The sequence below is a fragment of the Pelodiscus sinensis genome, chromosome 7 (assembly GCF_049634645.1).
Source record: "Pelodiscus sinensis isolate JC-2024 chromosome 7, ASM4963464v1, whole genome shotgun sequence".
Taxonomy (NCBI): Eukaryota; Metazoa; Chordata; order Testudines; family Trionychidae; genus Pelodiscus; species Pelodiscus sinensis.
In genome coordinates, this window is record NC_134717.1 from 8,863,871 (window position 1) to 8,881,164 (window position 17,294).

A 17,294-nucleotide genomic window follows, 5' to 3' on the forward strand; every position below is an offset into this window, starting at 1 on the left:
GCCCGCCTGGTCTAGTGCAGACATCGTGGACCTCATCCACGACCTCCGCACTAGACACATGAAAGTGGCCGTCTCGGGCAGGAGAGCTGCCAGCCTGGCCACCCAGGAGCAGGTTTGCATGAAAATCAAGGTGGTCCAGTGAGACCCCCGACCCTGAGCCCTGAGCTTAGAACGGCCGTACTGGGTCAGAACAAAGGTCCATCTAGCCCAGTAGCCTGTCTGCCGACAGCGGCCAACACTAGGTATCCTGAAGGGGATGGACCGAAGACAATGACCAAGCCATTTGTCTCATGCCATCCATCTCCAGCCTTCCACAAACAGAGGCCAGGGACACCACTCCTACCCCCTGGCTAATACCACTCCATGGACCAAACCTCCATGACTTGATCTCACTTCTCTTTAAACTCTGTTCTAGTTCTAGCCTTCATAGCCTCCTGCAGCAAGGAGTTCCACAGGTTGACTCTTTGCTTTGTGAAGAACAACTTTCTGTTACTAGTTTGAAGCCTGCTACCCATTCCTTTCCTTTGGTGTCCTCTAGTCCTTCTTTATGGGAACTAATGAAGAACTTTTCTTTATACACCCTCTCCACGCCACTCATGCTTTTATAGACCTCTGTCATATCCCCCCTCAGTCTCCTCTTTTCTAAACTGAAAAGTCCCAGTCTCTTTAGCCTCTCTTTATATGGGACCTGTTCCAAACCCCTGATCATTTTAGTTGCCCTCCCCTTTTCCACCCTTTCTCTTCCCCTCTCCCACCTCCTTTTCCCAGTCTCCCCCAGTTTTGTTCAATAAAGAGAGTTTCTATTTTTGACCACACGTGTCCTTTATTTTGCACATCAGGAAGGGGGGCTAGAGAGGGGTAAGTGGAATGAGGTGAGGGAGGAATGGGGTCCGAGCCCCCGATGAGGAGGACTGGGGTGGCTCTGCGGGCTCCTCAGGGTGGAAACTCTCCTGCAGCCCCCCGATTGACACCCCCCCCAGATGGCAGCCTGCGGCAAGTGCAGCCGGGCTGATGGCTGAGTGCTGTGATGTGCTGAGTGTGGGCACTCAGGGCACTCCAAGCCAGGACTGCTTTGCAAGCAGAGAACCCCTGAGAACTGTCTGTCCGGGGTGGGGGTCAGGACCCTTTAAACACAGCCCTCGGCTAGCCTGAGACAGCAGCTCCACGCTCTAAGTCCTCATCTGATGCCCTGCCAGCACTGCTTCCGGCCATCCTTAACCTCGGTTCAGGGTCCACTCAATGTGGACATGCTAGTTCGAATTAGAAAAATGCTAATTCGAACTAGTTTTTAGGTCTAGATGCACTAGTTCGAATTAGCTTAGTTCGAATTAACTAATTCGAATTAAGTTAGTTCGAATTAGTGCTGTAGTGTAGACACCCTTTGAACTGTATGTAATGATCACTGGGTCAAGAAAGCATCCAGTGTAAAGAGAGCACCCTGGAGTGGGGACACCCTAGCCCCTTTCCTAAGTGTCTACAAGGTCAGGGATTAAGCCCGGTCCCAGCCTTGTTGGGATTTCGAGGACTCTGCTACTCAGGAGAATGGGGAGCCCTCAGAGTCAGGGAGGCGGTTGGGTAAAGGAAGTGGGAGCAGGGACTCAGATCCTTTCGCTGGTCCATTTCACCGGGGTGTATAGAAGCCAGGAAAGTTCCCCACAATAGCGGGACCATTCCCCCGCTTACACACAGCTCCCATTGGCTGGGAACAGTGATCCACAGCCAACAGGAGCCGCAATCACCTGCGTCTGTGGAGAGGTGGGTAAATATAGCTAACCCTGGGGAACCGGATCCGGCCTGTAAATTGGTATTTACGCACCCCTGATCTAAGCCATCATGAAATTTGGGGTCAATTCAGTTTTGAGTTGAAATCTGCCTTTACTCTCCAGGATCCAATATGCTCAAGACTCCTTCTAACTGTGACTCTCAGCCTTTGAAAGGTCTCAGTTTAAACAGATTCTAGGCTCTAGTGACCACCTCCAGTGTCCAGAGAAGCAGATGTGTATAAGAAAATAGATGATAAAGTACAATGTCGGCTTCACAGATAATGAAAGGCAGGAAGCAAAAGGAATTAAAAGTCTCAGTCTTCCACTTCTTCTTCTGGCAAAGTAACTAGGACACCTCATTGAGGAATAAAAAGTAGAAGTGGCAAAACCATGCCATATTTCATTTGAAGTATGGTTCTCTCGTCACGATCACGTCCATGCAGGCTTAAATAGGGGGAATGTTACTAGAATATATCAAAGCTAATCACTTTCAAAGTAAGTGGTGGTAAAAGTTACATAAATTATGACACAATCCTGGAAGATGGTAAGTTCAGAGCAAAAGGATGACTCTATATTGCAGTGTTAGTTTAATCTAACACTTTCAGAGGTAATATATCTTACTATAAAGTCAACTCTCTTACAACAGAGGATGAAAACATTACACCCATGAGACTGGCCATATGCTTCCGATTAATCAAAATATTTAATGTAAATTTGATCTCAAGAATGAATATAGGTTAAGACAATCATTTGTAATACTTTGCCTTTCTTCGTTGCCTTTCATCCACGGTTCTTGTGCTTTGCAGTGTGACCTAATTGTCAGAGACTGGCAGTGGAACCCAAGAATGATCAAATCTGCATTATAATCTCAGTGCTGCCACTGATTATCACCTAATTTGTCTGCCTCATTTTCCCCCATCTGTAATGTGACGATAATAATGCTTACTCTTCTCTTGATCTCATAGAATAGCAGGCATGTAAAAGTACAAAACATTACTGCTGCAAACAACTGAGCTTCACAACAGCATGTGAGTAGGTATAATTGAGATAAGTAGGGCACTACCAAATTCACAGTCCATTTTCGTCAATATCAGGGTCAGAGGTTTTTTTTTAACCTTGTAAATTTCATGATTTGAGCTATTTAAATCTGAAATTTCATGGTGTTGTAATTGTAGGGGCCCTGACCCAGAAAGAAGTTGTGGGGAGTCATAAACATACAGCGGGGGGCAGGAGGCTGTTGCAAGATTGCTACCCGTACTTCTGCACTGCTGCTGGCGGCAGTGCTGCCTTCAGAGCTAAGCAGCTAGAGAGCAGCAGCTGAATGCTGGGAGTCCAGCTCTGAGGGCAAAGCTGCCACCATCAGAAGCACAGAAGTAAGGATGGCGTGGTATGGTATTGCCACCCTTAATCCTACGCTGCTGCTTTCTGAGCTGGGCCCTCAGCCAGCACCCGCCACACTCTGGCTGGCCAGCTCTGAAGGCAGCAGCACAGAATAAGGTTGGCAATACTACAACCCCCTTAAAATAACCATGTGTCCCACTCCCCTGCAATTTGACACCTAGTTTGAGAAATGTTGGTCTCCCCCGTGAAATCTGTCTAGGATAGGTTAAAAGCACTCAAAAGATCAGATTTCACGGTCTGTGGCACTTTTTTCATAGCCATGAACTTCGCAGGACTCTAAAGAGAGGTGAACTGTAGCAGGGACAGAATAAACTAGTTTACAAAGGATCATACCCAGCAATTTAGTTACCTAGGGCAAGCCCTTTGCCCTTACCCACCATTGTGCCTTAGCTTAGTCTGATTAGTTGATGCCATGTTAATAAAAGGAAAGGCGTCATCTTTGCTTCTTTATGCACTGCAGATTTAAGGCCTATTCTCTCAGGCTCCTACCTCCAGGTCTCTATACTGTTTTTATCCTTTCCTTATTCCAAAAAGCTACCTTCCATGGAGTTTTGCTTAAAGTGAAAACACTAATGGTCTCCCATGCTGCTAGGGATGTAAAATCCCATTTAAAATGGTAACCAGTTAAACTATATGTTTAATCAGTTGACTGGACACCGTGGCATAATGGGGGCCAGGCCAAGCCAGGTAGGGGCCGGCCACATCACGCCTCAGGCGGGGGGTGGTCCTTCAGCCTAGTTGGGCTGCAGTGACCCCTTGCTCATGGTGAAGCTTGGCAGGCCCAGCAGGGTGCACAGTGGGCAAGGGACTGCTGTGTCCCGGCCAGCCTGGAGTGCCCCCTCACCTGTGGTGCATGGGTTTCCTGTGGGTGGGGGACTGCTCCAACCTGGCCAGGCACTGGTTAACAGGTAACTCCTTTACAGTCTTACATGCTGCTATATCTCTGAATGAGGGGACCAATCCCCCTTAAGCACTAATGCTCTTACCTGTCCCAATATACATCACATGGTAGAGAGTATCCTTTCCTTGAACAATGTCGACCACCAGTTTGGAAAATCGAATGCTGTCCTGAGTGACATACGGATCCACGGAGACTGGCTGAACAACGTCATTCATCAGGAACAAGCGCTGGGCATCTTGCAGGATCCTTTCGGTCAGGTTCTCATTAGGGCTGTTGTCATTCAGCGTCCCACACTAAACAGGATGACAGAATGTCAGTAGCTGTATTTGCACTTTGCCCAAAACAACCCTGAAGGCCTTCCTTGGGGAAAACACTCAGTGACTTCTCTGGGAACTATGCCTGAGGAAAAACTTCAGAATTTGGCCCCTTACACTAGTGAATAGGGTTACTGTGAGCTTTAGTCACTCTTCCACCCCATAAAGCACGGCTCCATCAATGCCCCCTCTAATTTTTTCCAGTACATGTGTGGAATACATATTATGTGTATTAAGGCATGTGCGGATGTGCACCACCAGTAGAAACAGATGCTGCCAGCTGTGGGTACTCTACTAATGAGCTGGGTGGATTTCATTCTCTCTTGGGTGGCCACCCAAGCTCACAGCTTACTAGGAACTCTCCATGCTGGTCCATTGGCTATTGAGGCCGTATTTTATTCTCCCGTGACCCCACAGAATGATCATATCTACAGATAAACTACAGGAGTTCAGAATTAATGAGGGGGGGGAGAGTTTAAAAAAAAAAAAAAAAGAATGGATGAAGAAATTCAGATGAGAAAAGACGACCCTGAACTTCTATCCTTTCTGAGGTTCTCCCAGGTCTCCCTAGTGTTTCACCCTAAAGTCCATGTGAACCTAAGGTGAACTGGCCCCCCAAATTAACCTTTTAGTGTGAAAACATCACATTCGCCACCTGGCCTCTTCCAAGTGCACCCCCCCAAATGGCTCTCCTAACTTTGAATAAACCTTTGGGGGAGCTGAGGAATTTGTCTGCAACTTCCCTCCAACTCCTACATCTTCAAGGAGATGGCTGGTTAGCCTGTGTCTGACCATCTTCAGGCTTCAGTCGGTCTGGCAAGGTAGGCCTCACATCTCCTGTCCATCCAAAAATGGAACATTTGGTGGTCTCTTAGCCTCAGCTCAATAGCAGCATCCTGTCTACTGCCCTGGTTACCTCAATCTGAGGCCGCAGTTGCCCTGGAATTCACTTGATATCATAGGGTATGTCTACACTACTCCCCTAGTTCGAACTAGGGGGGTAATGTATGCATACCGAACTTGCTAATGAAGCCCGGGATTTGAATTTCCCGGGCTTCATTAGCATAAAGCCGGCGCCGCCATTTTTAAAAGCCGGCTAGTGCGAACCCCGTGCCGCGTGTAGTTCGGATTAGTCTTCCTAATCCGAACTATCTAGTCCGTGCCGCGTGTAGCCGCGCGGCACGGGGTTCGCACTAGCCGGCTTTTAAAAATGGCGGCGCCGGCTTTATGCTAATGAAGCCCGGGAAATTCAAATCCCGGGCTTCATTAGCAAGTTCGGTATGCATACATTACCCCCCTAGTTCGAACTAGGGGGGTAGTGTAGACATACCCATACATACTTAGCCTTTAATATTTTCAAAGCACCGTGCAACACCATATTCCTGTTGAAGTCAATGAGATCTTCATTATTGCCTTCACGATTGAATTTCAGTGAGGAAGGCAAGAAGGCCTCCCTGAACCCAAATGAAATATGAGGGAGTCTGATAAATGTCCTGTGCCCCAGACCACAGAATTCAAGGTCAACATTAGGATCCATGCTCAGTCCTAAACGTGGTCCACCCTGTGCTCTTCCCCCCCAATTTACTCATCATGACAGATTGGAAGCTACATCAGGGAACAGGCAAATGATGTTTTCCTAGTTAGGGTGATATTTTTGAATGTTTAATGCAATATCAAACAAGTTCTTCACTATGGTTGGGCACTTCATTGTTTTTGTGAATCCTTGCGGAAAATCTGCAACTAACTTTTTGGGCCAGAGGTAGCGCGAACCAGTGGCAATCCAGGGCAATCAATAGGGTCAGTGTACTCCAGGCGAAAGACTGGTCCTTTGGTTAGCATCTTTCTAAATTCGCATTCCCAGTGGCTTTTTATCCCTACTCAATCCTTATACAATGCATTTTCTTATAGAAAAGCCCTTTCTATTTCATCAATGCCTCATCCCTGGTTTCTAAAGAAGTCTGGAAGTCTCTCTTTTGCCAGCTTTATCTCTTTCTCCCTTTGTACCTACATGGATCTTGCATCAGATACTCTGATTTTTACCCACTATACCCTCCTTTCCCTTCCCAGGTCATCAGTGAAGGAGGAATCCTGGTGGTTGGAATGTCATTGTTAATTTTATTTCCTACTCCCATCAAGCAGAAGATAACCCTTTTGCTCTATTGGCAGCCTGCATGCTGACTTAGCATCCTCCTGTTTTAGTTTTATTTTGTTTTGTTCCAATTTCTTGATCATGCTGTCTTGGTCCTCTATATCCTTCTGTATTTCTCCTTCCTCTCTGGGAAGATTTTTCCCCCTCTGGCATCCTTCCCTCATCTTCCTTTGTGAACACTGAGTCAAGGAATTAATTTAATTTTTTTTTGCAATATCTGCCTCTTCTGTCACTAAATTACCCTTGTCATCTCATAAAGGCCCTTCACTGACCTCCTGTTCCTTATGTACTTGAAATACATCCTAATCTCTTTTTGCAATCTTCGTTTCATCTGGCACATACAATCCTTTCCTTTTTTTTTTAACCTTTTAACACTCTCATATTGGTCCTGCAGTCTCTTCCCCCCCTCTTCCTACCCCCATTGTATCTGATATTTTACACAGCACACACATTTCTTTTCCAGACTTTTTTTTTTTTCATTCCCGTTCACCCAGAGCACAGTCCAGCAAGGGGCTGAACACCCTCAACTCTCAAGGAACCCTCCAAACCTGACTGGAATCATGGGCATTTGACATGATTGGGTCTTCAGCCAGGCCTCAGATTTTTTTTTAAATGCGACTAGATTGGGGTGGCCAAAATGTAGCCAATGAAGATGGAGCAATGTATGTTGGAACCTGCAGTCTTCATCAACTGCACCTCTGCATTAATGACTGGGGAATTAGTTGCTCAATTTGGCACAAGGTCCTGCTGTGACACAGAGATTCACTCAGAGGATGTGAGGTAAGATTTCTGACAAACTGAGGGGGGAGGGAAGAGGGGTGACAAATTCTACATTGCAATGAAGGCACCATGAGATCCTAGCTAGCAGAGGCTGTTCATGGATGCTCTGAAGCAGCCATGTTCAGCCTTCCTACGATTTTGTGCAGAGCTGACTATAAAGCTAGATGGTTGTAATTTTTTCCCTTTTTTTGCCAATTAGCTATAACTCAGGATCCAGACAAGTTCACAATTCATAGATTCCCAGATTTTTTAGCCCAAAGGAATTATTGTGATCACCTAGTCTGACCTCCTGAATAACTCTGGCCACAGTATGTCCTGCAGCAATTCCTGCAAGAGCCCAAAAAGTCTGGGCGAGCTAGAACATATCTATTAGAAAGACACAACCCCTATTAGGACTGAAATATAGAAGGGCTGATTTAAGATTTCATGTGACAGGCAATCCACCACGTCCCTATATAAGTTGTTCCAATGGTAATTTACTCTCACTGCTCAAAAAGGTGTCCCTTTACTCTAGTCTGAATTTGTCTAGCTTCAGAGTCCAGACACTGAATCTGCAAAACATGGCTGGAAAATCTGCACATGTCATTTTAAGAGTCGCATTTTAGACACTCACATATCACAGTGACGAGCACAGTAGATCATTCAGTCTGAACTCCCATATGTCACAGGCCACTAAACACCACCCAGGTGCCTTCATATCATGGCCAACAACTAGAATTTTAAAAGTATTACAGCTTACTAGAGATTCCCAGGCAAAGAATAGGAGGGAGGGAGGAGCACCAAACCCCAAAACTCATACAATGTCAGGGAATTGATTTGCTGACATATACCCAGATCATGTTGCAAGGAGTTCCACTGGCTAATAACATGTGTATGAAAAAGATTTACCTTTACCAGATGAGAACTGATATCTATATATTTTTCTCCTCATTCTGTCTCATGAATACATACAGTGATTCCCAAATTCTTCCAAAAACTGGCCAGGCTTTTCCCCTCTACCCACTTCAGTCTTTATCTTGAAGTATTTTGGTAAATCTAGAGTAGACCCCATCCCAAATCTTCATTTTCCAAGTTAGGGATGTAAAAACATGTTTAAAAATGTAACTGTGTTACCACTAAAAATCCTAGTGGTTTAAGTTACATGAACAGCTAGCTTGTCCGATAAACTGTTACATCCCTGCTCCAAGTGTAGAAAAACATCGCTCCGTGACTTGTATAGCACCATGCTACTGCCTGCAGTCCTGAATTCCATACAAATCAACCTAGTACAACAGTTCCATCAAAGTGAAATTAAAAGGGTCTGGAGTAAATTGAAGTGCTGCAGTAATACCTGAAAATTAGGGATCGGGTTTATTGTTGGCAGCCACGCTGATCTTGGATTCTCCTGGTATCGGAACGGGCCATTAAATGCCTGAGTAATAGCACTGAGGTTGAAGGCACATACTGCTGAAGCAGCTATACTGTTTCTGGAAAGGGGAAAAATCAATTTAATCATTAGAACATTGACAATTTCATCATAGCAGACATCAAACTTCACTTGAACAAAATACATGTAAATTACTAGGTAAAAGTGCAGTGCTACAGAACTCAGGAGGAAGAAAAAAAATCCAGCTAGATTAGATGAGAATCTTGAGAATGAATGTTAAACTCAGTTGTAAAATATAGAACATAAGAACATAAATACAGCGATACTAGGTCAGACCAATGGTCCATCCAGCCCAGTATCCTGTTTGCTGACAGCGGCCAATACCAGATGCCCCAGAGGGAGGGGACACAACAGATAATCCTCACGTGATCCCTCTCCTGTCACTCACCTTGGGAGAAACAGAGGCTAGGGACACCATTCCTACCCATCCTGGCTAATAGCCATCAATGGACCTAACCTTCATGAATCTATCTAGCTTGTTTTTGAACCCTGTTAAAGTCCCAACTTTCACCACATCCTCTGGCAAGGAGTTCCACAGGTAGACTGTGCACTGCATGAAGAAAACTTCCTTCTGTTTGTTTTAAACCTGCTGCCTATTAATTTCATTTGGTGACCCCTAGTTCTTATATTGTGGAAATATGTAAATAACTTTTCCTTATTCACTTTTTCCACATCAGTCATGATTTTATAAACTTCTATCATATTCCCCCTTAGTCTCCTCTTTTCTAAGCTGAAGAGTCCAAGTCTTTTTAATCTTTCTTCATATGGAACCCTTTCCAAACCCCTAATCATTTTTGTTGCCCTTTTCTGAACCTGTTCCAATGCCAATATATCTTTTTTTAAATGAGGAACCACATCTGTACGCAGTATTCAAGATGTGGGCGTACCATGGTTTTATATAGAGGCATTAAGATATTTTCTGTCTTATTCTCTATCCTTTTTTTAATTATTCCTAACATTCTCTTTGCTTTTTTGACTGCAGTTGAACACTGAGTGGATGTTTTCAGACAACTATCCACGATGACTCCAAGATCTCTCTCTTGAGTAGTTGTAGCCAAATTAGACCCCATTATATTGTACGTATAGTTGGGATTGTTTTTTCCAAAGTACATTACTTTACATTTATCAACATTAAATTTCATTTGCCATTTTGTTGCCCAATCACTTAGTTTGCTGAGATCTTTTCGAAGCTCTCTGTGGTTTAAAAGCCATGGACACAATCCTGACATGAAGCATGCATATTGTTTAATTTGCATGGATTATTTGTGTCCGATTTTAGTTGCTATTTTTTTTAACATCCCATCAATCCTGCCTGATAATGAACAGACTAATTTTTTTCAGGTGACATTGAAATTCAGTTTCTGTGGATGCCTGAAATCTACAGATGCAAAAATATTCGAGAGAGAGAGCTAGCACTAGACGGCTATTGCAGCAGTCCAACATACAGGAAGATCTTGCTACTCTCTAGAAACCACCATTCACTTCTTTGTGTCCCCAGATGAGCATAGAATCTGTCTCAAGAATGCATGGCCCAGCACAGAGGAATCAATCTCTAGAACAAATGCTCCTGGACTATCTGCAAGGAAACTTGTTCCAGCAACTTTACCCTACTCAGTCATCATATCCTGCAGCTCAGGGGGCCCATGCTGTTCCAGTTCTGTCAGTAAAAGCATGTGTTGGCAAGGTGCTGAGCACACTCAACTTCTGACTTCAACAGGCAGTAAGATCACCCAGAACCTCCCAGGGAGGGTTCTACATCGAAGTAGGAGTAAGCCCTAGTCATAGATACTGACTTAAGTGGCAGGGCTTGTATAAGCACAACTTGGAATTCAAACCATTCTTTTTAAAGGAAGAAGAAGAAAATTAGAGAGAAAGACATCACTTTAAAAATAAAAATAGGCCACTAAGGGATGGCATGAGAGATTGACTTGTCATGGTACCTTCTAGATAACCCAGAGTTTGCTTGACATCTCAAGCTGCTAATTAAAGTAATCTGAATTCTCTGAAAAGAACAAATTTTTACTAAACCGATAATTACACTCACAAAAAGCTTCTCTACACAATTTCAGACAGGGAACCAGAAGGACAGATTCTTTCACAGCAGAATCATCTGGAGCAACCCAATATAAAGAGGAACTTTCCCCCCTCCATTCCCTTTTCCTACCTCCCCCCTCTCCACAACCGCTCCTCTCTGCACCTTCCATTCCACTGCGCAGTGGATCAGCTCTCTTTGAACATGTCAAAGCAACGCAAGCCGAACCTTTCTCCACTTCTATCTGAATGCCACTGACGCGGTGCATGTTCACAGAAGGCAGCTCTTTAGACAAAGCTAATGATGGGTGACAACTAACTGCTTCAAGGCATGCACACACACAAGGCCAGTCTAAATAAAGCAGCACAGTTTTTCAAAACAGAATGGATTCTTATGAGCTCTGCTAAACTTTTCAGACTCAAATTCCTTCTCACTGCTGAAGATGAGTGAAGAGAGATGAATCTCTCCTCCAAGGCAGTGATGTTTCACCTCCTGACTATGAAAAGTTTGATCCAAATCTTAAACCACTGACATTAATTTCTCTGTACAGGTGTTTCTGGGTGATGCATAGGCCATATGTAGCTATTCCCTTCATTCACATCCAATATTAGTGGTGATGATCAACCAGGATGTTTGGAAAATGGGTTACGTTCAAAATGTGATCTCAATGACCTCATAAAAACACTTTAATAACAGCTTCTTAAATATTTCAGAAGTTACTTCCCTAAATAACCATCTGTTCTGCTGACTTAGACGTTGTGTAATATTGAGCTGTTTGTCAGATTTTTTGCAGTGAAGCATGATAGAAGCCGATCATCCTTTGTTGGGAAATAGCTCCGATCCCATTAAACTCACGTTTTCAAAAAGTAATCATACTTTTAAACAAAATCATGTCTCTTCAGTGTACCATCACAACTCAGGAGAGATACACAGACTGTACTATAAATTAGCCTTACGTGGCATGCAAAACACATACAGCATGATACAAATCCTGATGGATGTTAAAAGAATAATTACCATTATTTCCCTAGTTATATGACAAATCGGAACATTTTCCTTTTTGAATTCTAGAAAGAACATTCTATCATAGCCACAAAAAACACTACTCAATCTAACTTTAGCTATTGTCAATAATAAAGCATCTATTCACCAGTGTTACATAATACATGGTTCTCAGCAGACGGAGGAGAGAAGGATGAACTAAGAATAGGGATGGGTCTTTTAAAGCCATGGAGTAACAAGAGTGTCTAACTGTATCTCATATAGGGATTGGGTAACACTTATTACATTCTGTGTTGCTTAAAATTAATAGGAAAAGTGATGATGCAGACACAGCAGGTGAATAGCCTAGCTAACTGATGCCATTCAATACCTTCTCCCAGTAGATTCTAAAAGTCTCAAGAGGGGTAGCCTTGTTAGTCTGTAACTAAAATAACAAACAACAACAATGGTCCTGTCGCACCTTAGAGACTAACCAAATGTTGTTTTTAAAGTTATTTTTTTCCAATAGATTCTAAGTATACCAGTTGTTGATTATAATGTAGTATTGATTTTTTAAATGATAATTTCAAACTTTCCAGTGTCCCTTCAATGTCTGCACTGCAAAATGGTCAGTAACATAAGCACTGTCTCATATCTTCATCAGAAACTCGAGCCCAGTTTCTTTGTAGGGTCAGGATGTTTGGCTAACTTCCTTTCAGTAGAGAGTTGATGCAAAAGTTCAGATTTAGGTTAGATTTTCAATAAAGTCCACAGGGTGTTTGGATCTGGGTTTGTGGTTCAGGACCATTGCCCACTTGTATTTTCTTCTGTCAGCAGTGCACTGGCTAGTTCCTGGCTGATTTTGGCAGTGAACGTGCAGAAATAGCACAAGATAGATACATACAGCCTACTGTCCATTGTCCCTCTTGGTGTTTAAAGAGTATGGGGGGGAAGTGTGGCTCCACTGACTCCGATGGCTAAACTCCCACTGCCTTCAGTGGAGCCAGGATTTCACTGTTAGGGCTGCAATATCTATGCATAGAATCATAGAATCCTAGAGCTGGAAGAGACCTCAGTGGGTCATTGAGTCCAGCCCCCTGCCCAAAGCAGGACCAATCCCAACTAAATCATCCCAGACAGGGCTTTGTCAAGCGGGGACTGAAACACCTCTAGGCATGGAGATTCCATCCCCTCCATGGGTAACCCGTTCCAGTCCTTCACCCCTCTCCTAGTGAAATAGTTTTTCCTAATATCCAACCTAGACCTGGGTAGCAAAAAGCACAAAGAAGCGAGAGTTGTTCAAGCAGACGTTAGTCCCGATCTCAGTATCAGTGGAGCCCATGCTAAAACAGCATGATTCTTTACAGTCTCCCTCTAGCTCCTGTAGAGAGGTTAATGAATTTGCTATAGCTTTTGAGCTAAGCAATCAAGTTCTTTAGTTCAAAAAGCAGAGATTCGTGTGCTGAGATCCAGGGATCCCAAGCTCAATTTCAGCCAAAGACAAACCCCCCGGGAGCATCACTGTATGTAAGCAAGACCCTTATTTGAGTGTGATGCCAAGTCTCTGCCCTGCATGGGCTATTATTTTTGGGGGGCCTGCCTTTACTCACACTGAGCAATATCTTAATCCATGAGTATCCCCACAGAAGTGAGCTACATGAATTAGGCCCACTGAGTATCGTTTCTTATACAATTCAAATTTCATCTTCTCATTCATGATTCAATCTAACATAAACCGCAGAGAGTATTATTGTGACCTCATAAATGGGCCTACTAGTAGCAGTGAGAAATTGTTCTCATCTGAGCCAGGAGTTTGGAGAAGCCTGGTTTATGCTCATCTAACCTTTAAAAAGTATATAAAATACAAAAAAAAAAATCATAATATGTTTTTAGCTCTTCTCTCATTCTAGCCTCAGGGTTCTCACGCATACATTCCCAAAATCATCCCAGTGCAACTTCCTAAAAAATGATTCTAAAATCAGAAAGGTGCTATGACAATCTCTAGTTATGTCTTTCTATTTTATAGTTCACGCTTCTCCCTCAAAGTTCTAAAGGGTACTTTGCCTCTAAAGGATCCTTGAGAAGTAACTGACTGGGACTGACAGTGAGACAGGAAATATGTCAATTTCATTGTATTGGGGGTTGAGGATGGTATGTGGGGTCTAAACATGATTGAAAGTACCACAACTCACACATTGGTAGTGAAGACTCCATAGATTAGGTCTTGCTCAGGAAGATAGAAGGTGCTTTGGAGTTCGTTGTAGTAGAAGGGAATTTCTCCAGAGCGGGAACAGTTCAGCCTGGCCTTCATAAAAGTTGTCCACGTATCCTCCAGCAAAAATCTCCCCCCAATGTCATTTTTGCAAACCCTGGCCACGCGAGAGTAGACAGTTTTCCCACAATCGTGTTCTACCGCATTCTCACGGAAAAAGAAGTAGGTGAACAAACCAATGTCATAGGCAGCAATAAAGTTGGGTTCTGGAAAACAGATGTGCAATCAGATTTATACAGCTCAGAAACTGAATGTTGCTCATTGAATTGCCTTGTGCATTGCACTGTTAGGCTGTAAGGGACATGTGTGTAGTCACCCTAGAATATAAGCCACCCTCCTCCTTTTCATTGTTGAGTTTGTACCTCTGATGTGTTACATATATGGTTTGAATCAGCTCCTTTCATATGCCACCAGACTCTGAAGCAAAGGAAAAAAAGTTTGGCCAATGAACAATATTTGACACGGGGGGGGGGGGGGGGGGCAATGTTGATTTTACAGGCTGCTTTTATGATGCTTATGTCAGACTAATGCTCAAAGGAGGAAGAAAAAGGAATTCCAGGAATTCCTTTAATGCTACAGCCCAGGAGTGAGAACAGAGCACTGGGAGCTCTGGTGAAGCTGCCAGGGAGGTATAAGCTGGGAGGTGGTATATGATAAAGTAGAAAAGAGCATCACACAATAGCTCCAATCAGACCTTCATAGACATAGCTATGTATATTTTAAGGCCTAAGGGACCATTATGATTACCTAATCTGATCTTCCACATAACACAGGTCATGGAATATCTCCTTTTAAGACTTCTTCAAGCCCAGTAATTTTTGGTTTAATTAGAGCATATCTTTTAGAAAGACACCTAAACCTAACTGACAGATTTCCTGAGATTTCCAATCCTCCACCTTCTTTGATAATGAAATGCCCCTCACCCTTATTAAAAACAGGCACTTTATTTTCAGTTTGAAATTGACTAGCTTTAGCTTCCAGGCTTTGATCTTATTCTAGCTTTGCCTGCTAGGTCAAGAAGCCCATTTCTGTCCAGTATTTTCTCCCCAGGCAGATATTTCTGATGCACAATCAAGACAACTTTTAACCTTCTAATGAGTGAGGTTAATAGATCATGCTCCTTAAGTCTCTCACTGCAAGGCAGGTTTTCCAGACCTTGAATCATTCCTGTAACTCTGCTGAACCCGCTTCATTTTTTCAACATCCTTTTAGAAATGTGGACACCAGAACAGACACAGTATTGTGATAATGGTCTCACTGGTGCTGCAGACAGAGGCAATTCTACCTCCCTATTCCTACTCGATATCACCATTTATACACCTAAGATTTGCATTAGCTCCTTTGGATACATTGCATGGCACTGGCAGCTTAGCTCTGCCATGCTCCTCTTTAAACTCTCTCTTCCGATTGTCTTTCCTTCTCCTGGGTTTTCTCAATTTGTTTTTGTTTGTACGGAAAAGCAGACATATCGGAGAAATGCTGGGATTTTTGCCTCTTAATAGAAATACAATGCCAATGTCCAGTACCTTCTCTTTCTTGTCACGGCTTCACACTATATCCCACAGCTCCAGAGCAGCCTAGATGAGCCTCACCAGTATCTTGAGAGAGGGGACACGAGCACTGACCATAGGGTTTGACCCAAAACCCACAAAAGTCAATAGTAAGACTCCTACTGACCTGAATGAGCTGTGGATCAGGCCCCACTACGCAAGGAACATAGCAGATTCTCCATCACTTACGTCTTTCTGACGAGACTGAGTTTCCTTCTAATAGATTCTGTTCTCTCTCACCCACAGCTCAATGCAGGAATTATTGGATGAATGTTTATGATCTGGGTTACGCAGAAGGTCAGACTAGACCATGATGATGGTCCCTTCTGATTTTAACATCTAGGAATGTATAACAAGGAGGGGGAGGACTTAGTTTCTCCTCATTCGGGGCTACATCTTGTATTGATGTCACGCACCTTCAATTTCCACTGAAGTCAATGGGAGTTTTGGATACTCAGGAACTTGCAAAATTGGGCCAACAATGTGACAACATTGGTAGCACTAGCTGATCTGCAATTCTGTGACTGGTATCCAGTGGTAAAATATCTTTTTCATGTTCAAACAGAACACTTCGGCATCTCAAGACCCAACCACCTGTCTGTAAAAGTACTCTATAAACCACACTCGTGTACAGGTCTCTGAAATCCCCTATCAATTTTGGATTCTGGAAATGGAATGAAGGAGAGGGAGCTGATTTACAAGCCTATCCTGTCACTTTCAATACATGTATTGCTTAGGTTTGACCCAGCAGCATTTTACCATTAAGCCATTTGGAGTTGTATTGTGCAGTCCGAAGCGGGGGAACATTTCCAAGGCTGCGATAAATAGCAGGATCCCGTCCAGAGAAATCAATTACAGTCGCAGCATACAGTTCTCCCCGTGATGTAATCACAGCGGTCGAGTTGTGCCGAGGGTCATACGGGCATCTAGCCACGCCGTTTATTTTGTCAATGGTTTTACTAAGATTTCCTACCTGTATTTAAAAGGAGACAGAAAGTGGGAGTAAAGAATTTTATAGCCCGGTTGGCTTCTTTAAGCATGCACACAGAATTCAGCCTTTCCTCGAACACCTTGTAAGAATCCCCATGTTAAAAAAAAAAAACCAGGCATGTAAGAAAATGACATTGTGATTGATTGTAAATCAGTGGTCAGCTCTGCCACATGCAGAGGGCCAGCACACAGCCAGTGTGGTGCATTTGCTTCAGACCTGCTGGCCTTCTGCGGCCACAGCTCGCCAATGCTAATGGAATTGTACCCACATCCATCAGCTGCCTAATTACAATGTCTCTTGATGTCTAGGTCCCTTCTGTTTCCAGTTTTACGTGCTGATGTGTTTTCAGTCACTGGGGACCTGTTCTTGCTCTTTTTAATCCCATAGGGAGCTATCACTTGCTTTGGTGGAACCCTACGGGAGTTGGAATTCCAACAAACAGGGCTGACACACACAGGACGCAGCCTTTTGGTGTTCCTGGCACAGCGGCAAGGGGCAACTACTGATTCTGAGGGGGGAGGGTCTGCCTGTTTGGGAGCCGCCGAATGCCCCCGCCAGTTAGTCTGTGTCAGTTAGTCGGATCCGCAGTTACTAACGGGGCTGCCCCGGAGGACACGGACTGCGGGACCTCGCGGTCCTGCCGCCCGTGTACTCCGGGGCTTTCTCCGCGTCTCCCTGGTCTGCAGACCAGGAAGACGTGGAGCAAAGCCGCGGGGGGCCTCGGGCAGCGAGGC

General features: G+C 44.0%; 1 protein-coding gene across 9 annotated transcripts in view; it reads right to left on the reverse strand.

The window, feature by feature from the left end:
* Positions 1-17,294, reverse strand: part of SEMA5B (semaphorin 5B) — a 372,195-nt gene that overhangs the window by 78,319 nt on the left and 276,582 nt on the right. For all 9 annotated transcript variants that reach the window (XM_075933113.1, XM_075933119.1, XM_075933111.1 and 6 more), the window contains 4 exons: positions 16,329-16,542; positions 13,940-14,225; positions 8,639-8,774; positions 4,151-4,358 (listed from right to left, as the gene is read on the reverse strand). In XM_075933113.1, the coding sequence (XP_075789228.1) occupies positions 4,151-4,358; positions 8,639-8,774; positions 13,940-14,225; positions 16,329-16,542 (844 nt within the window). The remainder of the gene's footprint in view (positions 1-4,150; positions 4,359-8,638; positions 8,775-13,939; positions 14,226-16,328; positions 16,543-17,294) is intronic.